The following is a 19,211-nucleotide window of genomic DNA, read 5'->3' as shown; positions in this document are numbered from 1 at the left end:
CTTGCTGTAACTCTGCTTTATAAATTTTTTAAAGTAAAGTTACTACCCTACTTTATAAATCACCATTTTTGTGGAACCAGTGGGCGGTTAGAAAATTTTACTCCTAACAGAGATACAAAACTGGGTGGTAGGTATAAAAAGGTTAATTACCCCTGCTCTAGAATATAAGAAAGTTTTGAAGACAGCAAGAGTTTTAGGTAGTTAAGAAGCAAAGTAGATTTTTACCAGTCTAAACTTCTAGTAATAAGACAAAGTGAGTATCTTTTAAAAGGCCAGAGACCAGGTAACTAGCAGCGAATCAAGGGCTTTCGGTTTTGCCTGTTCTGAATGTGACAAGATGGCGGAGGGAACAGAAGTATCAGACCTCACCCTGGCTCGTACCTCTCTCAGGGGCTGGCGTTTAGTTTTTCTTCACTGGAGCGATGACTTGGTGAAAACAGCAGTGGCGTTGATGGGATGCTGTCCCCTGTGCTCTGTGCTAAATGGCTTCTAATGTCAGGCAAATGAGACAGGAAGCACAAGCCAGGATGATTCTCCAAAACCAAAACAAAGGAGTGAAAGCTAATGTCCTTACCATACCTGAGGAGACTGTTCTCGTTCCCATTACTCACCCCCAAGGGACCAGCCTCTCCCCCTAAGACAGACCGATGTGCATTCTCACATAATTTGTCTACATTTCACAAATACAGACTTTTCCTTCCTCATCTGTTTGACCAGACACTGCCTCAGGCTGGTGTTAACCATATCTTCAGATTTTGCCCTCAACACTACCTATAGTTTTTGGCATTTATTTTAAACATCTTAGAGTTTAGTTTGTTGTGGGTTTTTTTTAACTATAAATCTTTACGGTTCTTAACTTACTTATAAGCCACTTCCATAGCAATCATCACATTCAGTCTTCACCATCACATCACTATTTTATACATAAGAAAATGAAACACAGATAATTGATGAAAATGAAGACAGTAACAATTAAGAAGTGAAACGAGAGAAGACAGCATCTTCCATTTCTGTGCCCCTTACTAAGTGACTGCATTAAGTGCTTTATGTATGATACCTACTTAAATAGAATTCTCACAAAAATCCTATGAGGTAGATAGCATTTCCTTCCTGTTATGGAAAATGGAGCATTCTCTTAACTGACCCTAGGTCAATAGCTAGAGAGTGGCACAGGGTGTCCCAAGCCACATCTGACTATGAAGTCAATGGTCCCTCCACCTTTCTCTTGATTGTGACCTAGTTAAAATAAGAGGAGTCTCCTATTGGAAGATTCTGGCTTTCCCTGGAATGTTCCTGAGGTTTAGTTTGTTTTCAGAACCATTCTCTTTGAAGTTTTGCCATGGGGTTGGTAGTAAGGAATAGCCTTTCTGAATCCACCTGTAAGAAGGAAAATATCTCACCGAAAACTCAGAGCTGGCAGAGACAAGTGAGAAGTAATGATCCTGTGGTCTTAGGACAGAACATGTGGTTCAGGTCCTTGGTTGGAGAGTGTCTCATAGGAGAAGTTTTAATGAATTTATAATACTATTAATGCATAAATTCTATGGGTCAGGACTTTATACTTTGGAGATGTAGGTAAAATTAACCAGCAATGTTCAAGCTAAAAACACTAATTATCATCTTCTATCATTGTCCAGGTTCCGTGACAATTCCGGCTAGCTGGAATTCCCCTGTGAGGACTGATGAAAAATACCCACTAATCATCTTTTCTCATGGTCTTGGAGGCTTCCGGTAATGTTTGAGAGGTTGAACAACTTTAGCCTTGAGGGATAACCTAGAAAGCCATTTCTGAGGAGAAATGCCTGTGAAGGAGAGAGGAGAAGGGTCAGGAAGAGGTGGGGAGATGATGCAGGTGGACACTGGGGAAGAAGATGAGGAACGAAGAACACTGGGTATGAAGAGGCGCTGCCTGCAGCCCAGTTCTCAGCAAGATTGGGCCAGGCTGATGGGGGGTGCTTGACCCTCAGGGGTTCCTCACAGGAGCCCTGTATCGCACAGGAAGGGCCTGCATAGACCCACACTGTGCCAGTCAGGGGGAGCGGCCCCCGGGAAGCTTAGCTTTTACTTGGCGATGAATCTGAGGAGTGGGAGCTGCGTGAGGTTCTTCAGTCAAGTACAGTCCGTACAGCAAGGCATCTGGGGGACATATTGTCATGATCGCCACCCCCTTTCCACTGTCTTCTCACATCTTACCATCTTTCCCTCCTCTACCTCAGAGGGTTATGCAACTTGCAGAAGATAAAAGGTGGCGTTTAGCTAGAAAAGAGTTGGGCAGCAACTACAAGAAGAAATTATTTTTGGATCTTTAATTGTAGTCTAGAGAGTGATTTGATTCCCACTAGACCAGTGTTTGGCAAATTAGAATTACAAGAGCCAAATCCTGTCTACTGCTCATTTCTGTAAATAAAGTTATATTGGAACATGGTCCTGTTCACTTGTTTCTCACATTGTGGCTAATTTTGTGTTAAAACAAGAGTTGAATAGTTGTAACCAATATGTATGGCCAACAGAACTAAACACATATAGTGTCGGACCTTTTACAGGAAAGGTTTGCTGATCCTTGTACAAGATTATTGTCCCTTACTGAGTGGGTCCTGCATCTTCAGGAGTAGAAGACATAGGTCCTACCTACTTCTTTATTGTTATGGAGATTTTATACCAAATACATGATATGAGAAGATCGTGCAGAATGAAGACCTGGAAGAGGGTTACAAATGCAATGGCTTTGCCTGTGGTTTTAAAACATTGCACCTTGTCTGATCATTTAAACAACAGCTGACATTTTTAGTAGTAAACCTGTTATAGACATGATCATAAGCACAGAAAATATATTAACTTACTAATCCTTACAATAATCCTACTAGGTAGCATACTATTATAGCATCACCCTTCTACAGAGGAAAAGAAAGCAAGGCAGAGGCAAGATAGGTGACTTACCCAGGGTAGACAGTAGAACAAGGGGGAACCAGGGTTTTAACACAGTGGTCAGACTGCAGGTCATGTTCTCTTAAGCACCACTCTGCTCTGCCTTCCTACATATGTTATCATATTAAAACCTTATAACTCTCCCACAGCAAAGCCTTTATTAGTTCCACTTTACAGGTGAGGACAAAAATTCAGCAATGTAATTACCTAAAGTCATGTAAGTGGTAAGTGGCAGAGCCATGATTGAAACTCAGAACTCTCAAAGGCAATATTCATAGTCATTGCCCAGCGTTCCTTAGCCTTGGCCCCAGGGGTGCTTTGCACTGGGTGACTCTTGAGGAGTGTAGGTAGCCCTGTGCGTGTAGCACGTTTAGCAGCATCCCTACCCACCAGATGTCAGAGCACCCTCTCCTAACTCCTGATGATGCAAATGGTGACAGACATTGTCAATACATCTCCTGAGGGGCAAAAGTGCCTCCTCTGAGAACCCAGCTCTTTATTTTACCCCAGGGCACAACTGCAGGTGTGTAATGGCCTCCATATGAGCCAGTATATTAGTGAACCCTACCTTGTAATCATTGGTATAGTCTAATGCTATTCTCTTTGAAGGACTGTGTATTCTGCTATTGGCATGGACCTGGCATCTCACGGGTTTATAGTTGCTGCTGTAGAACACAGGTATGTCACCTGGTATGGACTTGAGCTCTAACTTTCCGAAAGGTATAAAAAATGTTGGATTGCTGACTATGATTACAAGATGACGAAAAAGGGAGACTGAGTTAGATTGTCAAAAATTTAGGAAGATAGAGGGGAGGCCAAAGGTGATGGAGGGAGACTTGGGGAGGTGAACACACAATACAATATACAGATGATGTAATGTAAAATTGTACCCCTAAAACCTTTATAATTTTATTAACCAGTGTCACTCCATTCAATCAATAAAAATTTTAAAAGCAGCTCCACTTCTAGAGGGTTTATTGTGTGCCATATTCACACATCATTACGTGATCTTCATACATGCCCAGGAGAAGGTTACCTTGATCACTGTCTTAAGGAGGAGAAGGAGGCCAACAAAGCCACACGGCTTGGGGGTGACATCGCTGCGTTTGATTCCAGGAGTGAGTTTTCAATGTGGCCTCGGAATTGTGACGATAGAATGGGCTGAGTTTATCACAAAGAGGTCTTTTTCTTAGAAGTCCCACTTTGATAAAAAGAGAAAACAAAAACAGAAAAGCACAGCGTGGAGGAAGAAAGAGAAGTCAGAAGCTCAGAGAGCCGCGGAGTCCAGGCTGGGGATGAGGAGCTCGGGGGAGAGGGGAAGTGTGAGTAACTGGATCCCTGTGTGTTGTAGAGATGGATCCGCTGCTGCGACTTACTACTTCAACGACCAGGCTGCCGCAGAGCAAGGGAATAAGTCTTGGCTCTACTTCAAAACCCGAGAACAAGGAGAGGAGGAGAAGTCGCTACGAAATGCGCAGGTACCTCAGACCTGAGAGGTGGGTGGTGACTGACGCGCGTAGGCACCATGGTGGCATTTGCTAATTTAACTTTACCCACGGCAAGCTGCGCTCCGACTTTCCATTCCCGAAGGATCTGCCAGAAGATTCTGAGTAATAAAGTCCCCTTAATGAAATGCGTGGGTTTATAGCAAAAACAAAGACAAGCAAAAACTCTGGGTGATGACAGCCAAGGTTCAGAATTCTTTTGCATTAGAACTTTACATTTTAATACTCTCAACATAAATTCCTAGTCCCATAAGAAAGACTGCTTTTCTGAGAGTGGGTATGCGATAGTATTAAGAGTCTAGGCCTTAGAATCGTACTTTCTACATGTGAAATCTGGCTCTATAACTTGGCAGTGGATTGATTTTGGAAAAGTTACTTGCTGTCTCTGTTTAGTTTCCATGTTGTCTCTGTCACAAAATAATGAATTATAACTGTACCTTTCCCTCAGGACCATTGGGGACATTAAATGAAATAAGGCACACTGACTTCTACCCTGTGACAGCTTTCTAGTGGGTGCTTTACATAAGTCAGCAATTTTCAAACTGCATGCCAGGTGCCACCAGAAATTTTAAAACATGAAGTATCTAAACATCTAGTCAGGGGCACAGATCTCTTTTTACTTAGATTGTCAAATTAAAAAAAAAAAAAAAAAAAATATATATATATATATATATATATATATATATATCAACAGCCAACACAATGGTTATCAGAGTTAATGAATCAAAATCACACTTTTTTTTCTGTCAGATCAGCAAAAACTATATTTATTAGTGAAACGCAGAATTTGAGTTGTTTTATGTTCAATGAGAGGAAAAAGGTTGAAAATTGGCAACAAGTTATTGCACTTAATCTCACCCACATTTCACTGAGGTAGGCAGTGCACAATAATAAAAGCTCAGAGAGGTTAAGTAAATCATCTGAGGTCACATGGTGGGTGACAGTAGAGCTGGGATTGGAACCCTGCAAAGCTGGTGCCTATGTCGTTAGGCAAGGTTGTCTTCTAATGACTCGCTGCTTAGACATTTCCAGTTTATAGGCACATGCAGGCTCTACACAGACTTTAACATGAGTATTACAACTTCCACTTTCTCATTTCCTTTTCTAATAAAAACGCTAGGTGCGGCAAAGAGCAAAGGAGTGTTCCCAAGCTCTGGATGTGATCCTCTCTGGAAAGCCAGTGAAGAACGTACTGGATTTAGAGTTTGATGTGCAGCCTGTGAAGGTGAGCTATCAAAGCCTTTCCCTTGTCCCGTAGCTCTTTACTGTTCTTCACTGTCTGCTTTCCTGCCGCAATACAAGGCACGACCTGGTCAAGGGCAGCAAAAGAAATTACAGGTCAGGTATTACGGCAAGGAGGGATGCATGTGGTTGAATTCTGTGTGCTACAAAGTTGCCAACAGTCAGTCTACAGAAACAGCAGCTTCACGGGGTTCAACCTCATACCTCCAGGAGAGGTATTGTAATTACTTGGGTGGCTTCTGCCTGTTTTTGAGCTTGATCCTGGAGAGTTGGTTTGAACGTTTTAGATACAAAATTTGGAGGGGAAAAATATCGGACCAAGTAAAGAGCATAAAGAAAAACTCCGAAGTGGGCTGGAAGGTGGAGTGCAGGGAGGTTAAGCGTAGATGATGGTCTGTGTCCAGACAGAAGAGTGTTTGTTGTTCCTCAGTGGGCCCCTCTCTCTCCTGTCTCCATGCCTTTGTGTATGTTGTCCCCTTGGCCTGACTCACCCCTCACCCTGACTGAGTGTACTTAGTTTTCTACTCAAGGCAGGCATCACCTCCTCCAAGGGAAGCTTTCTTGGACCCCACGGCCCAGCCCTAGATGGGCTGTGCTGTCTATCATATCTACTCTTTGGTCCCACTCCATTGTACTTGCATCATGCACCTGTATCTCTTTCTTCCCCAGTAGACTCTGAGTTCTCTGACAATGAATTCAGTGCTTGGTACAGGGCAGGTGCTCAATAAATACTCATGGAGTGAACTAACTAATAAATATTTACTGAGGAGAGGGACAAGTCAGCACCGATGTTGATGTTTCAAGTGTGGGTGACTATGAAGACCATTAAGTTCACTTCTGAGCTTTTACAAATGTTTAACATATATCTGTGTGTGAATGTAATGTTTATTGTGTGTATTATATATGAGTATATTTCTTTTTATAAGAAATCAAGGTACATAACGAATTGAGTAATAATTGTATGATTCACAAAATCACTTAGTCTGTTCTTCTAACAACCTGTGAGATAGTTATGAGTTCATTTGCTTTTTCACATAGGGCTCTATCGATAGGAATAAAATAGCAGTCATGGGACATTCTTTTGGTGGAGCCACAGTTATTCAGGCTCTTAATGATGACCGGCGATTCAGGTAAGAAAATGAGGCACAGAGAGAACACAGTCATTGGAAGCAGGGGAGTGACACCCATGTGAAGTACAACCCGATCAAACTCTTAGTAAGGAAGGGATCCTTTGAGGCTTACAAGTCTATTCTTTGGCCCCCATTGAGTACTATGTGACTTCTCCTAGGAAGAAACCACTGACCTTTATTGCCATTAAAAACTTTCCCCGCCCCTATAAATTTCCCCTCATCATTCTTTTTTGTTTGAGGGCTTATCATTTTCATTTGGAAATGTATCCTAATGGACACATTTGATCTGTGTCATAAAGATTGTGATAATAATATTGCCATCTTGTAGTCTAGACTTCCCTAATAAGGCAAGGTATTTTATTTTATGTATTTTATTTATTTTTTATTTTTTAATTGATTTTAATTTATTGTGTTTACATAGATTCTAGTGTTGCCCGAATGCATCCCCCCTCCTTCGTATTCCCCTCAACATCTCCCTTGCCCCCCTCCCCATAGTGCCTACCTCTCCCCTTCAGGTGTATCCCCTCCTATCATCCCCCTCCCCTCTGTCCCCTTTTCCTCTGGTCCCTTTGTCCCTCCTCTGTCTCAATTCTGTTCCTCATTGTTCATTGTTCATTGGATTCCTCAAATGAGTGAGGTCATATGGTATTTTTCTTTCTCTGCTTGGCTTATTTCAGTTAGCATAATAGTTTCCAGGTCCATCCATGTTGTCACAAAAGGTAAGATTTCCTTCTTTTTCATGGCCCCATAGTATTCCATTGTATATATGTACCACTGCTTTTTAATCTACTTGTCCACTGAATGACACTTGGGCTGTTTCCAGATAATCACGATTGTAAACAAAGCTGCCATAAACATGGGGGTGCATTTCTCCATTTGAAACAATGTTATGATGTTCTTGGGATATATTCCTAAAAGTGGGATAGCTGGGTCAAAAGGCAGTTCAATTTTTAATTTTTTGAGGAATCCCATACTGTTTTCCACAGTGGCTGCACCAGTCTGCATTCCCACCAGCAGTGCAGGAGGGTTCCCTTTACTCCACATCCTCGCCAGCACTTATTCTGTGTTGTTTTGTTGATGAGCGCCATTCTGACTGGTGTGGGTTGATATCTCATTGTGGTTTTAATTTGCATTTCTCTAATGATTAGTGATGTTGAGCATTTTTTCATATGCCTATTGGCCATCTGTATGTCTTCTTTGGAGAAGTGTCTATTTAATTCTTTTGTCCATTTTTTATTAGATTTTTATCTTCCCAGTGTTGAGTTTTACAAGTCTTTAAATATTGGTTATTAACCCCTTATCAGATGTATTGTCAAATATGTTCTCCCATTGTGTAGTTTATCTTTTTATTCTGTTCTTATTGTCTTTACCTGTGCAAAAGATTTTTAGTTTGATAAAGTCCCATTTCTTTATCTTGTCTTTATTTACCTTGTCCGTGGAGATAAATCAGCAAATATATTGCTGCAATAGATGTCAGAGAGCTTACTGCCTATGTTTTCTTCTAAGATGTTTATGGTTTTACGGCTTACATTTAAGTCTTTTATCCATTTCGAATTTATTTTTGTGAATGGTGTAAGTTGGTGGTCTAGTTTTATTTTTTTGCAGGTAGCTGTCCAATTTTCCCTACACCATTTATTAAAGAGGCTGTCTTTACTCCATTGTATGCTCTTACCTCCTTTGTCAAATATCAGTTGTCCATTAAGGTGTGTGTTTATTTCTGGGCTCTCTGTTCTGTTCCATTGATCTATATGCCTGTTCTTATGCCAGTACCAAGCTGTTTTGTGTACAATGGACTTGTAATATAACTTAACTTGATATCAGAAAGTGTGATACCTCCCTCTTTATTCTTCCTTTTCAAGATTGCTGAGGCTATTTGTGTTCTTTTCTGGTTCCATATAAATTTTTGGAACATGTGTTCTATATCTTTGAAGTATGTCATTAGAATTTTAATTGGTATTGCATTGAATTTATAAATTGCTTTGGGTAATATAGACAATTTAATGATGTTTATTCTTCTTAACCATGAGCACGGTATATGCTTCCACTTGTTTGTATCTTTCTTGATTTCTTTTATCAATGTTTTATAATTTTCCGAGTACAAGTCTTTAATCTCCTTGGTTAAATTCACTGCTAGGTACTTTACTTTTTTTTTGTACTAGTGAAGAGGATTGTTTCCTTAATTTCTCTTTCTGACAGTTCATTGTTAATGTATAAAAATGCCTCTAATTTCTGAGTATTAATTTTATATTCTGCCACCTTGCTGAATTCATTTATCAGATACAGTAGTTTTTTGACTGAGACTTTAGGTTTTTCTATATGCAATATTATATCATCTGCAAATAATGATAGTTTTACTTCTTTTCTAATTTGGATGCCTTTTATTTCTTCTTCTTGTCTGATTGCTGTGGCTAAGACTTCCAGAACTATGTTGAATAAGAATGGTAAAAGGGGGCACCCCTGCCTTGTTCCTGATCTTAAGGGGATTGCTTTTAATTTTTGCCCATTGAGTATGATGTTGGCTGTGGGTTTGTCATAGATGGCTTTTATCATGTTGAGGTATGTTCCCTGTATTCTTACTTTGCTGAAAGTTTTGATCATGAATGGGTGCTGAATTTTATCAAATGCTTTTTCTACATCTATTGAAATTATCATGTGGTTTTTCTCCTTACTTTTGTTTATGTGATGAATCACATTGATTGATTTGCAAATATTGTATTAGCATTTCTTCCCCAGAATAATCCCACTTGATTATAGTGTATGATTTTTTTCGTATATTGCTGGATCTGGTTTGCTAATACTTTGTTGAGGATTTAGCATCTAAATTCATTACGAATATTGGCCTATAATTTTCTTTCTTTGTGTTGTTTTAGCCTGGTTTTGGAATCAGAATTATGCTCGCCTCATAAAAGGAGCTTGGAAGTCTTCCTTCCTCTTGAATTTTTTGAAATAGCTTGAGAAGGATAGGAGTTAGTTCTTCTTTGAATATTTGGTAGAATTCACTTGTGAAGCCATCGGGTCCCGGGCTTTTGTTTGTTGGGGTTTTTTTTGTTGTTGTTGTTGTTGTTTTTGATAACTGTTTCAATCTCATTTGTTGTAATCGGTCAGTTTAGGTTTTCTGAGTCTTCCAGATTGATTTTTAACAGATTATGTTTCAAGGATTTGTCCATTTCATCTAGGTAGTCTAATTTTTGGCATATAGTCTCTCATAGTATTTTCATACAATCCTTTGTATTTCTGTTGTGCCAGTTGTTATTTCTCTCCTCTCATTTCTAATTTTATTTATTTGAGTCCTCTCTCTTTTTTTCTTGGTGAGTCTAGTTAAAGATTCATTGATCTTGTTTACCTGTTCAAAGAACCAGCTGCTGGTTTCATTGATCCTCTGTATTGTTTCTTTAGCCTCTATGTCATTTATTTCCACTCTGATCTTTATTATTTCTTTCTTTCTACTACCTCTGGGCTTTACTTGCTGTTCTTTTTCTAATTCTTTTAGATGCAGGGTTAAATTGTTTATTGGAGCTTTTTCAAGCTTCTTAAGGAATGCCTGTAATGCTATGAACTTCTCTCTCAGGACTGCTTTTGCTGTGTCCCATAAATTTTGAGTTGTTGTATGCTCATTATCATTTGTTTCTAGGAATTCTTTTATTTCTTACTTGATCTCATTGTTAACCCATTCGTTATTTAATAACATGCAATTTAGTTTCCAAGTGTTTGAGTATTTTTCAGTTTTTCTGTTGTGGTTGATTTCTAGTTTCATGCCATTGTGATCAGAAAAAATGCTTGATATGATTTTGATCTTCTTAAATTTTTGTGCCCTAACATGTGGTCTATCCTAGAGAATGTACCATGAGCACTTGAAAAGAATGTATATTCTGCTGCTTTAGGGTGGAAGGTTATGAAGATGTCTATTAAATCCAGTTGATCTAGTGTGTCCTTTAAGTCTGCTGTTTCTTTGTTATTTTTCTTTCTTGAATATGTATCTAGTGATGTTAGTGGGGTATTAAAATCCCCTACTATTATAGTATTGCTGTTGATCTCGCCATTTATATGCATCAAAGTCTGCTTTATATATTTAGGTGCTCATAGGCTAGGTGTTTTTAATTATTTTTTTTAATCTTTCATTTGCAGCATGGTCTGAAATTACATAGTTACTTGGGTGGGAGTCAGTCTGTTAACTTGTAGAAATATTTTTTTTCTTGAATCACCTCATCACAGATGGATGAGTTCTTGTAGAGCCCACCATACAGAAAGAAGAGGACCATTTGTAAAACTTCATCTCACATTTCTTAAAATCTGTTTGATTGTAAGGAGATTCTCTTCTTTAGTCCATTAGGCACATAAAATGGTCCCCAAAAGGCCAACAAACATAGAATCAACTGACTTTTAAAAAGAAGGTTAGTTTTAGTTTTGGATGATGTGCCCCATGTATATCTCTCCAGTGCCCACTTTTTCAGATAAAGCACCTCTAAATATAAAGCAATGAGTCCAACTGTTACTCTAGAAAAGGGAATAATAAATAGACTGTGGAGTATCCAGTTGCTCTGGAAACATAGGAGTAATACTGCATGAACTGAATTGCTTCAGACATCCACAATTTTTAAGAAATTATTACTTTTCAAATATTTATTTTTGAAAATAATATTTAAAGGAATAAAAAATTAAAAGATTACGTACTGTTCTAAAAGTCACAGTTTGTAAATGCCTCCAAAAGAAAAGAATTTTATAATTCCACATCTGCTACCTTATAAAGCTAAAGAAAAGAATTGTATAATTCCACATCTGCTACCTTATAAAGCTAATCATATACCCTTCTGATATGAATATTAGACCAGTCACATAACCCATAACAAACCAGCGGGGTATGTGTCTATTAATCCTAATGCCCAGAAGTCCTGTATGCTGGTTAGAGCATAACCAGCTGTTTTTTATTGTCACCAAACACCTGCAGATGCGGCATTGCCCTGGACCCGTGGATGCTGCCACTGGATGATGACGTCTATTCCAACTTTTCTCAGCCCCTCTTTTTTATCAACTCTGAACACTTCCAATTTCCTGAGAATATCATAAAAATGAAAAAATACTACCTACCTGGGAAAGAAAGAAAAATGATTACAATCAGGTAACAGTAACTGTCATCATTTAAAACAGAAATTTGAAACTTGGGTAAACAGCAACAGAGATCAGCCATTTAAGTATCACTAAAGTTGTTGTTTAGACGTTCGATAAGCGAAAATATTAGAGAATCTCAGGTTCCAAGTGCTTTAAAGCTTACTCTTTTTAAAATGCAAATGTTTGAGGCCCTGGCCGGTTGGCTCAGCGGTAGAGCGTCGGCCTGGCGTGCGGGGGACCCGGGTTCGATTCCCGGCCAGGGCACATAGGAGAAGCGCCCATTTGCTTCTCTACCCCCCCTCCTTCCTCCCTGTCTTTCTCTTCCCCTCCCGCAGCCAAGGCTCCATTGGAGCAAAGATGGCCCGGGCGCTGGGGATGGCTCCTTGGCCTCTGCCCCAGGCGCTAGAGTGGCTCTGGTTGCAGCAGAGCGACGCCCTGGAGGGGCAGAGCATCGCCCCCTGGTGGGCAGAGCAGCTCCCCTGGTGGGCGTGCCGGGTGGATCTCGGTCGGGCGCATGCGGGAGTCTGTCTGACTGTCTCTCCCCGTTTCCAGCTTCAGAAAAAAAAATGCAAATGTTTGAGTAGTGTTACTATCTGTAGCTCCTATACAGGTAACTTACATTTGCACTAGACAATACTTAAAACTTGCACGAGGATCCATGCCACTTTCATGGAAACATGAGAGCAGACTCACACATTTCGGGTGCTGGGGTAGGGAGAAGTTTTCCATCATCAGGCTAGGAGTAAGAACTCTTTAGAAAAAAGTCAGGTTATCTGTTGATATGGGCAACATGATTACCTATTCAGAAAGAATATGAATTAATTAACTTCCCAAAACTACAGTGGGGTCATGTGGATTGTTGGCAATATGATTATAAGTGGACGTGAAAAAAAATCCCAATATGGTTTTGAACTCACAACGGGATGGTACAAAGCAAAGACAGTGCTCATACCTTTAAAGAGACTCAGGAAAGAAATATACAGTGTAAAGCCAGTAGCCACCTGGCCCATGCAGGTTCGCATTTGATTCAGACAGACGGTAATGAAACAAAGGAGCCAAGAATTGGTTGGCCATTAGCTTTAATCCTAGCTTGCACCCAGCGGGTAAGAAATACACAAGTGGGAAAACACTTCCCTTTCCATTCAGGGCTCCCAAAGCCACTGACTTATCTGAGTTCCCTAGAATCAAAGGTTTCTACCTCACCAGTCTCATTCACCTCTCTTCCCCATCTCCTTCTCTCTGCACAAACTGGCTTCTCTCTCAGCACTCCACCATCTTGGCTGCTTCTCCTCTCCTCCATGTGACCTTTCTCTGCTCTTCTATTTAATACTAATCTCAGGAACCGAGAGAGAGCAAGCTCCTGGTCTGCCCCATTTTATATTGTAGAAATCAAAACCTTTAATCCAATATGCAAGCAAGGAAGTCTCTGATACAAAGACACTTAGGGTGGGAAAGGCTTAGTCTTAAAACTAAGCCTTAGGCTATAATGACCCTGCCTGCCTACAGCCTGTTCCCCACACCCAATGCAAACTATAAGCAAGCAAACATATATATCATATTTACAAACTTATTTGACTGACATACAGTATGTGCAGTAAACACCTGCAGATCATTTGAGGGTTGTTTTTTTTTTTCTAACTGAGGTGGTCAGAAAAGACTACTTGAAAGAGATGAGAGTTGAATTAGGTTTTGAAGGATTGAGACAATAGAGAGAGGGTGAGGAAAGATCTAGATAAGGCGAAGATTTCAATTTAGCTTATTGATTTTATTTTATTTTATTTTATTTTCTAGCTTATTTCTATTGATATGTGCAAGTCTAACTCTAAAAGAAAAATACCACAGAACACCTAACCGTTCCTCCACCCTACATCCTTACTAGTCTCTCTCCCTTTATCTTCTCTTCTCTGCTAGGAGCCTGGAAAGAATAGCTTGTATTTAATATTTCATGTCCTTACTCCCAGTGACCCTTGAACCCAGTGGTCTGGCTTCCTGAACGCCCACCGTGTGCTGAAGCTGGCCCTCTGGAGGCTGTGGAAGGCCCGGCAGCCTAATTTGCAGTGTCATGCTTTCTCTCTGTGCAGCCATTTGATACTGGTGACGGCCTTTATTTCTCTTCCTCTGGCTACCCCAGCCATACTCTTTCCTGCTTCCCCTGCCATTCAGACTGCTCCCTTCTCCCCCACCCTCTCCTTCCCCTGGGCCGTTCCTCTACTGTTAGTAGCATCCAGGCGGCTGCTCTCGGCTCTCTCCTGACCCTTATCTACCTTCTTTGTGAGTCTGACTCTCAGGTTCTGATTGGAATGAGAGGAAGAGTACACTGGGGCCAAGGGGCTGTTTTGAGGAGAGGTGACTGAGAGGATGGTGCTTTGCTTATAATCAGCAGCCAAGTTAAAAAAAAAAAAAATTGCACCAAGTGAGGCTGATAATGATGTATCTTGACCTTGATATTGCTTAGCTTGAGACTAGGAAATCTAGGTAGAGATGTCTGGCCGCAAATTGGAAATGTGTGGACTTTGTATGTTATGCATGAAACCTTTGGAGTAGTTGAGAACACACAGTGAGGAAAGAATTGGTCTGAGGCTAGAACCTTGATAAATGCTAACATTTAGCCTGACTGAAGATGGCACAGTGGATAAATCATCGACCTAGGTCGCTAGGGTCCCAGGTTTGAAACCCCGTGGTTGCCAGCTTGAGCATGGGCTCACTAGCTTGAATGCAGGGTCGCTGGCTGAAACAAAGGGTCAGTGGCTCAGCTGGAGCCCCTCAGTCAAGGCAGGTATAAGAAGCAATCAAGGACAAGTACAGTGCCACAACTAGGAGTTGATGATTCTCACTCTCTCCCTTCCTGTTTCTTTCTCTCTCAATAAATAAACAAATAAATAAATAATAAAAGAAGTTTTGACTTTTAGGTGAAGATCCAGTAAAAAACAAAGTATAGGGAAACAGGATGGATGCAGTGTCAGGGAACAAAGAAGAAAATTTGCAAGACAATAAAATGTCAGAATGTCCTTGAAGAAATAGAAAATGAAAGAAAAATTGAATAAGAAATAGAAAAAAGGTCATTCTACTTGTTGGTCAGCTATTGCTGAATTTAAATTGAGGCAGAGTGGTTTTCCTAAGGTGCTTACAGTTTAAATAATCCAAGAAAAAGTGTTTTTCTCATCTACTTAATCTACAAAACCCAAATTGTTTTTGATTAATGTAAAGCCAGTAGCCACAGCCACCATCAGAGCCGCCTGGCCCATGCAGGTTCGCATTTGATTCGGACAGATGTTAATGAAACAATGGAGCCAAGAACTGGTGGGCCATTACCTTTAATCCTAGCTTGTACTCGGCAGGCAAGAAATACACACAGTGGGAAAACACTTCCCTTTCCATTCAGGGCTCCCAAAGCCACTGACTTATCTGAGTTTCCTAGAATCAAAGGTTCTACCTCACCAGCCTCATTCACCTCTGTTCCCCACCTTTTTCTCTCTGCACAAACTCTGCATTAACTAGCTTCTCCCTCAGCACTCCGCTATCTTGGCTGCTTCTCCTCTCCTCCATGTGGCCTTTCTCTGTTCTCCTCTCTAATGCTAATCTCAGGAACTGAGAGAGAGCAAGCTCCCAGTCTGCCCCATTTTATAGTGTAGAAATCAAAACCTTTAATCCAATATACAAACAAGAAAGTTTCTAATACAAAGTTACTTATCTGAGGCATAAGATAAGAGCGCACCACCCCTTATTATGCAACAATCAAGGGTGTGGGGAAAAGCTTAGTCTTAAAACTAAGTCTTAGGCTATAAGGACCCTGCCTGCTTACAGCCTGTCCCCCACACCCAATGCAAACTATAAGCGAGCAAACATATACATCATATTTACAAACTTCTTTGACCAACAACTAACATCAAATAACTATCATGTTAAATGCTGTTGATAAGGGAGCAGGCTTCTGGCTCTGTTTCAACGTATAACACATTCCATCTGCTCCAGTTGGGAGTATTCTAGTCCCCTACAAAGCTGGACTCGTTTCTTCTAAAGACAAGATGCCATGCAAAACAATAATCTTTGAATTGTCTATCTAGAAGGAAAGATAAATATATACTCTAAGATCCCTAAATGAACAGTCTGTGACCCTCAAATTCTTATCTAAAGAGATGAAATCAGTAAGTTTTGTGACCTCAGTTTTCAGTAAATAAGTCAATCCAGGCCAGTGTCATTTCTGCACCCTAACTACAAATATAATCTTAACAAACAATGTCTCATTTATCTTTCAGGGGTTCAGTCCATCTGAATTTTGCTGACTTCACTTTTACAACTAATAAAATATCTCGGTACATGCTCACCTTAAAAGGAGATATAGATTCAATTGTGGTTATTGGTCTTACCAACAAAGCTTCATTAGCATTCTTACAAAAGCATTTAGGTAAGAGACTAATAATTTTTCAAGACATAAACCGTTTGATTCTTAGGATGAAACTGTCTGTCTTAATACTGCACTAACCTCATGTGAACTGTTTCCAGTGGTTTACAATTTAACATAGCAGAAAGTCAGTTTGAAACAAAAATGGGAGAAATTTAGTTTTGTATACTAGATATTAGGCAGTAGGTCTACTTGTTAAAGCTAACGGTCTTCTGAAGAAGACTGGGGTGGACGTCCACTCCAAGGATGCTGCGCGTGTGCCTCAGTCCCTTCTCACTCAGAGGCAGCCGCTGCAGTAGCCACAGGGCACCTGGGCACAGGGCACCCTGTCCTCCCTGATCATCACACAGCTGATGGAATTCATTTCATGATGCTATGGTGCCACCTAGTGGCACTCCACTGTTAGATGCTCTCGAAAGTTGAATGTTTATTCACGTTTCTATTTTACAGGACTTCAGAAGGATTTTGATAAGTGGGATTATTTGGTTGAAGGAGAAGACGATCATCTTATCCCAGGGACTAATATTGACACAACCCCCTAACATGTGACTCTACACAACTCTACAGGAATAGAGAAACAGAATTAGATTAAAAGTGATTTTTTAAGTCTTATTTTAAAGAAGTGTCTGAAAGTGTGTGTATGGTATGTTTTAATGCATTTTCTCAATGAAGTCTTATTTTAAACTGTAAGCTATACCGTCATAGTGACTGAAGCTTGGATTAAAAATTTTTTTTCTTTTAAATGTAAAGAAAAACTGCAGGATGTAAACATCATACCAGCCATAATTTTACCTTTTACTAAAATGGCCCTTTTTTAGTATCCGGTTAATAACTGTTTTTTTTACATTACTTTACTTTCATGAACAAGGATATTAAAACAGGCACAACACTAATGAAAACATGCTAGGACATAAAACTCCCTTAAATATAATAGATTTTCTTGCCTCATTTCTCTGTCATGAGCAACAGAATTGGGTTTTGGCCACATGGTAGTTAGGTTGATTTTGGCAGCATTTCCTTTTGCTCTTTGGTCATGTAAAAAAAAAAACCACACTAAGCAGAGAATAAATTCATGGCTTTACCACTGGTTTAGCAACACTATAGAATTTGTTCAGCGAAAAGAGGGGAGGCAGAAACAGACTCCCACATGCTCCTGACCGGTATCTACCCAGAAATCCCACTAGGGGGAGATATTCTGCCCATCTGGGTTCTTGCTCCATTGCTCAGCAATCGACCTCTTCTTAGCATCTGAGGAGGAAGCCGTGGAGCCACCCTCAGTGCCCGGTGCCAACTCACTCCAATTGAGCCATGGCTGTAAGGATGGGGGAGAGAGAAGTGAGAGGAGAGGGGTGGAGCAGCAGATGGGCGCTTCTCCCATGTGCCCTGACCAGGAATTGAACCCAGACATCCACACGCCAGGCTGACACTCTACCACTGAGCCAACCGGCCAGGGCCGATACTATATGACTTGAATGTGATGACTAAATGGGGTGTTTACAAGGGAAAGACAATTGAAGACAGGGCAAGGACAGCAGATTAAAGCAGATGAGAGAAAGTGGGTAATTTGTGTGCATTTACTTAAATGGTTTATTTCTGGTGGATTCTACTTATTAAAGAAAGGTGCATAAGACAGGGCAGAAGTTCCAGCTATGGAACACTTTAAATTAGCTCTTCACCCAGAGGCTTGGACAACAAGGAAACATTCAGAATTACTTTTAACTGCTTTATTTTCCATTTAGTTTTATTTACTGAATGTTTTTAATTCTGTAGGTTGTACTGCAAGTACAATATCACAGTAAATGGAGGGGGAGAAAAGATACCTTAAAAAGTTATGCACTTATATATCCAAGAGTCAAGGACAATGGCAGAAAACTGATGCCAGTGATTAGATAAGTATACTGTGGTCTAAGTGTGGCCTTGTTGCTCTTCTCTGTAATGAAGTTGAATTAAGCCTGTGTGAACAGGGTAATCAGCACTTGGTAAGCAAGCTCAGTGCACTATAACTGCTCCATTTCTGTCTCTTCTGCCCAGTTAATAAAGTAACTGAATGTTTTGCAATGGCCCTTCAGGCCTATTTTAATGTTTAACATGCAAAAATCACTCATGTTGAGAAATTTACTTTCTCCTATCCTATAGCCATTCAGATTAAAAACTTTTAAAGAGTTAAACTCCGCAACATGAAATGGAAGGCTTTCCATAATCTGGCCCTAAAGTACCTTCTCTTTTTCTCCCAGTAATTCTTAACTGTGTTTTCTACATGTGGAGTCAAACTCGTCTAATTATTATCTCAGGAACAAGCAATATGCGTATCTACCTCAGCTATGTTTAATGCAAAACCATCTCCTTTCTGCTTGTTGAAATCGCATCGCACCCAGTGTTTAAGGTTCGCAGTTCTCACTGGTCTGATCACTTTTCCTACACATACATCTCCTCTTCCCCGCTCTCACGTACCGAACCTCATTTTAGAAATGGATAGTCCCTGCACGTGCGGGTGCCCCGTTCAATAGCACCTCTTCAGCACCTTGTCTTGGCGGCACCTCCTCTGCAGAAAGAAGGTAATGCTGACAGGATCCCATGAGCTGTGGTTGAAAGAAGAAGCACCTAGCCTAGTGCACATTCTGAGCATTGTTCAAGGAAAGGAAGGAAATGTTTATTGAATGCCTACTCCTTTTCAGGCACTTACCATGATTATTTCTAATCTCAAAAACACTGCAAGAAAGGTTTTGTTATCCACATTTTACAGATGAGGAAGATCAAGCCTCCAGGGCATTCTAGTGTGTAAGCTGCCTAAGTCACATGTATAGTAAGTAATACATAACTAAGATGAGATCTGTGTCCCTAGCCTAGGAGCTGTACTTTGCATACCACCAACTATTGGAAAACAATGTTTTAAAAACATGG

The 19,211-nt window shown here is 40.3% G+C and overlaps 2 protein-coding genes across 6 annotated transcripts in view; both read left to right on the top strand.

Moving 5' to 3' along the window:
- LOC136318937 (platelet-activating factor acetylhydrolase-like) overlaps positions 1-16,922 on the top strand; it is a 33,152-nt gene extending 16,230 nt beyond the window's left edge. For all 5 annotated transcript variants that reach the window (XM_066252104.1, XM_066252095.1, XM_066252087.1 and 2 more), the window contains exons 5-12: positions 1,638-1,731; positions 3,535-3,603; positions 4,277-4,403; positions 5,551-5,655; positions 6,711-6,802; positions 11,748-11,918; positions 16,165-16,313; positions 16,761-16,922. In XM_066252104.1, coding sequence (XP_066108201.1) covers positions 1,638-1,731; positions 3,535-3,603; positions 4,277-4,403; positions 5,551-5,655; positions 6,711-6,802; positions 11,748-11,918; positions 16,165-16,313; positions 16,761-16,852 — 899 coding nt within the window. In that variant the 3' untranslated portion in view covers positions 16,853-16,922. The remainder of the gene's footprint in view (positions 1-1,637; positions 1,732-3,534; positions 3,604-4,276; positions 4,404-5,550; positions 5,656-6,710; positions 6,803-11,747; positions 11,919-16,164; positions 16,314-16,760) is intronic.
- LOC136318919 (platelet-activating factor acetylhydrolase-like) overlaps positions 1-18,423 on the top strand; it is a 102,529-nt gene extending 84,106 nt beyond the window's left edge. The window contains exon 13 of the transcript XR_010728140.1: positions 17,440-18,423. The gene's annotated coding sequence lies outside the window, so the exon portion shown is untranslated. The remainder of the gene's footprint in view (positions 1-17,439) is intronic.
- The last annotated feature ends 788 nt before the right edge of the window (positions 18,424-19,211 follow it).

This window comes from Saccopteryx bilineata, chromosome 1, assembly GCF_036850765.1.
Source record: "Saccopteryx bilineata isolate mSacBil1 chromosome 1, mSacBil1_pri_phased_curated, whole genome shotgun sequence".
Classification (NCBI taxonomy): Eukaryota; Metazoa; Chordata; class Mammalia; order Chiroptera; family Emballonuridae; genus Saccopteryx; species Saccopteryx bilineata.
The sequence above is the reverse complement of the archived record's forward strand: the minus strand, read 5'-3'. Positions and strand labels throughout refer to the sequence as shown.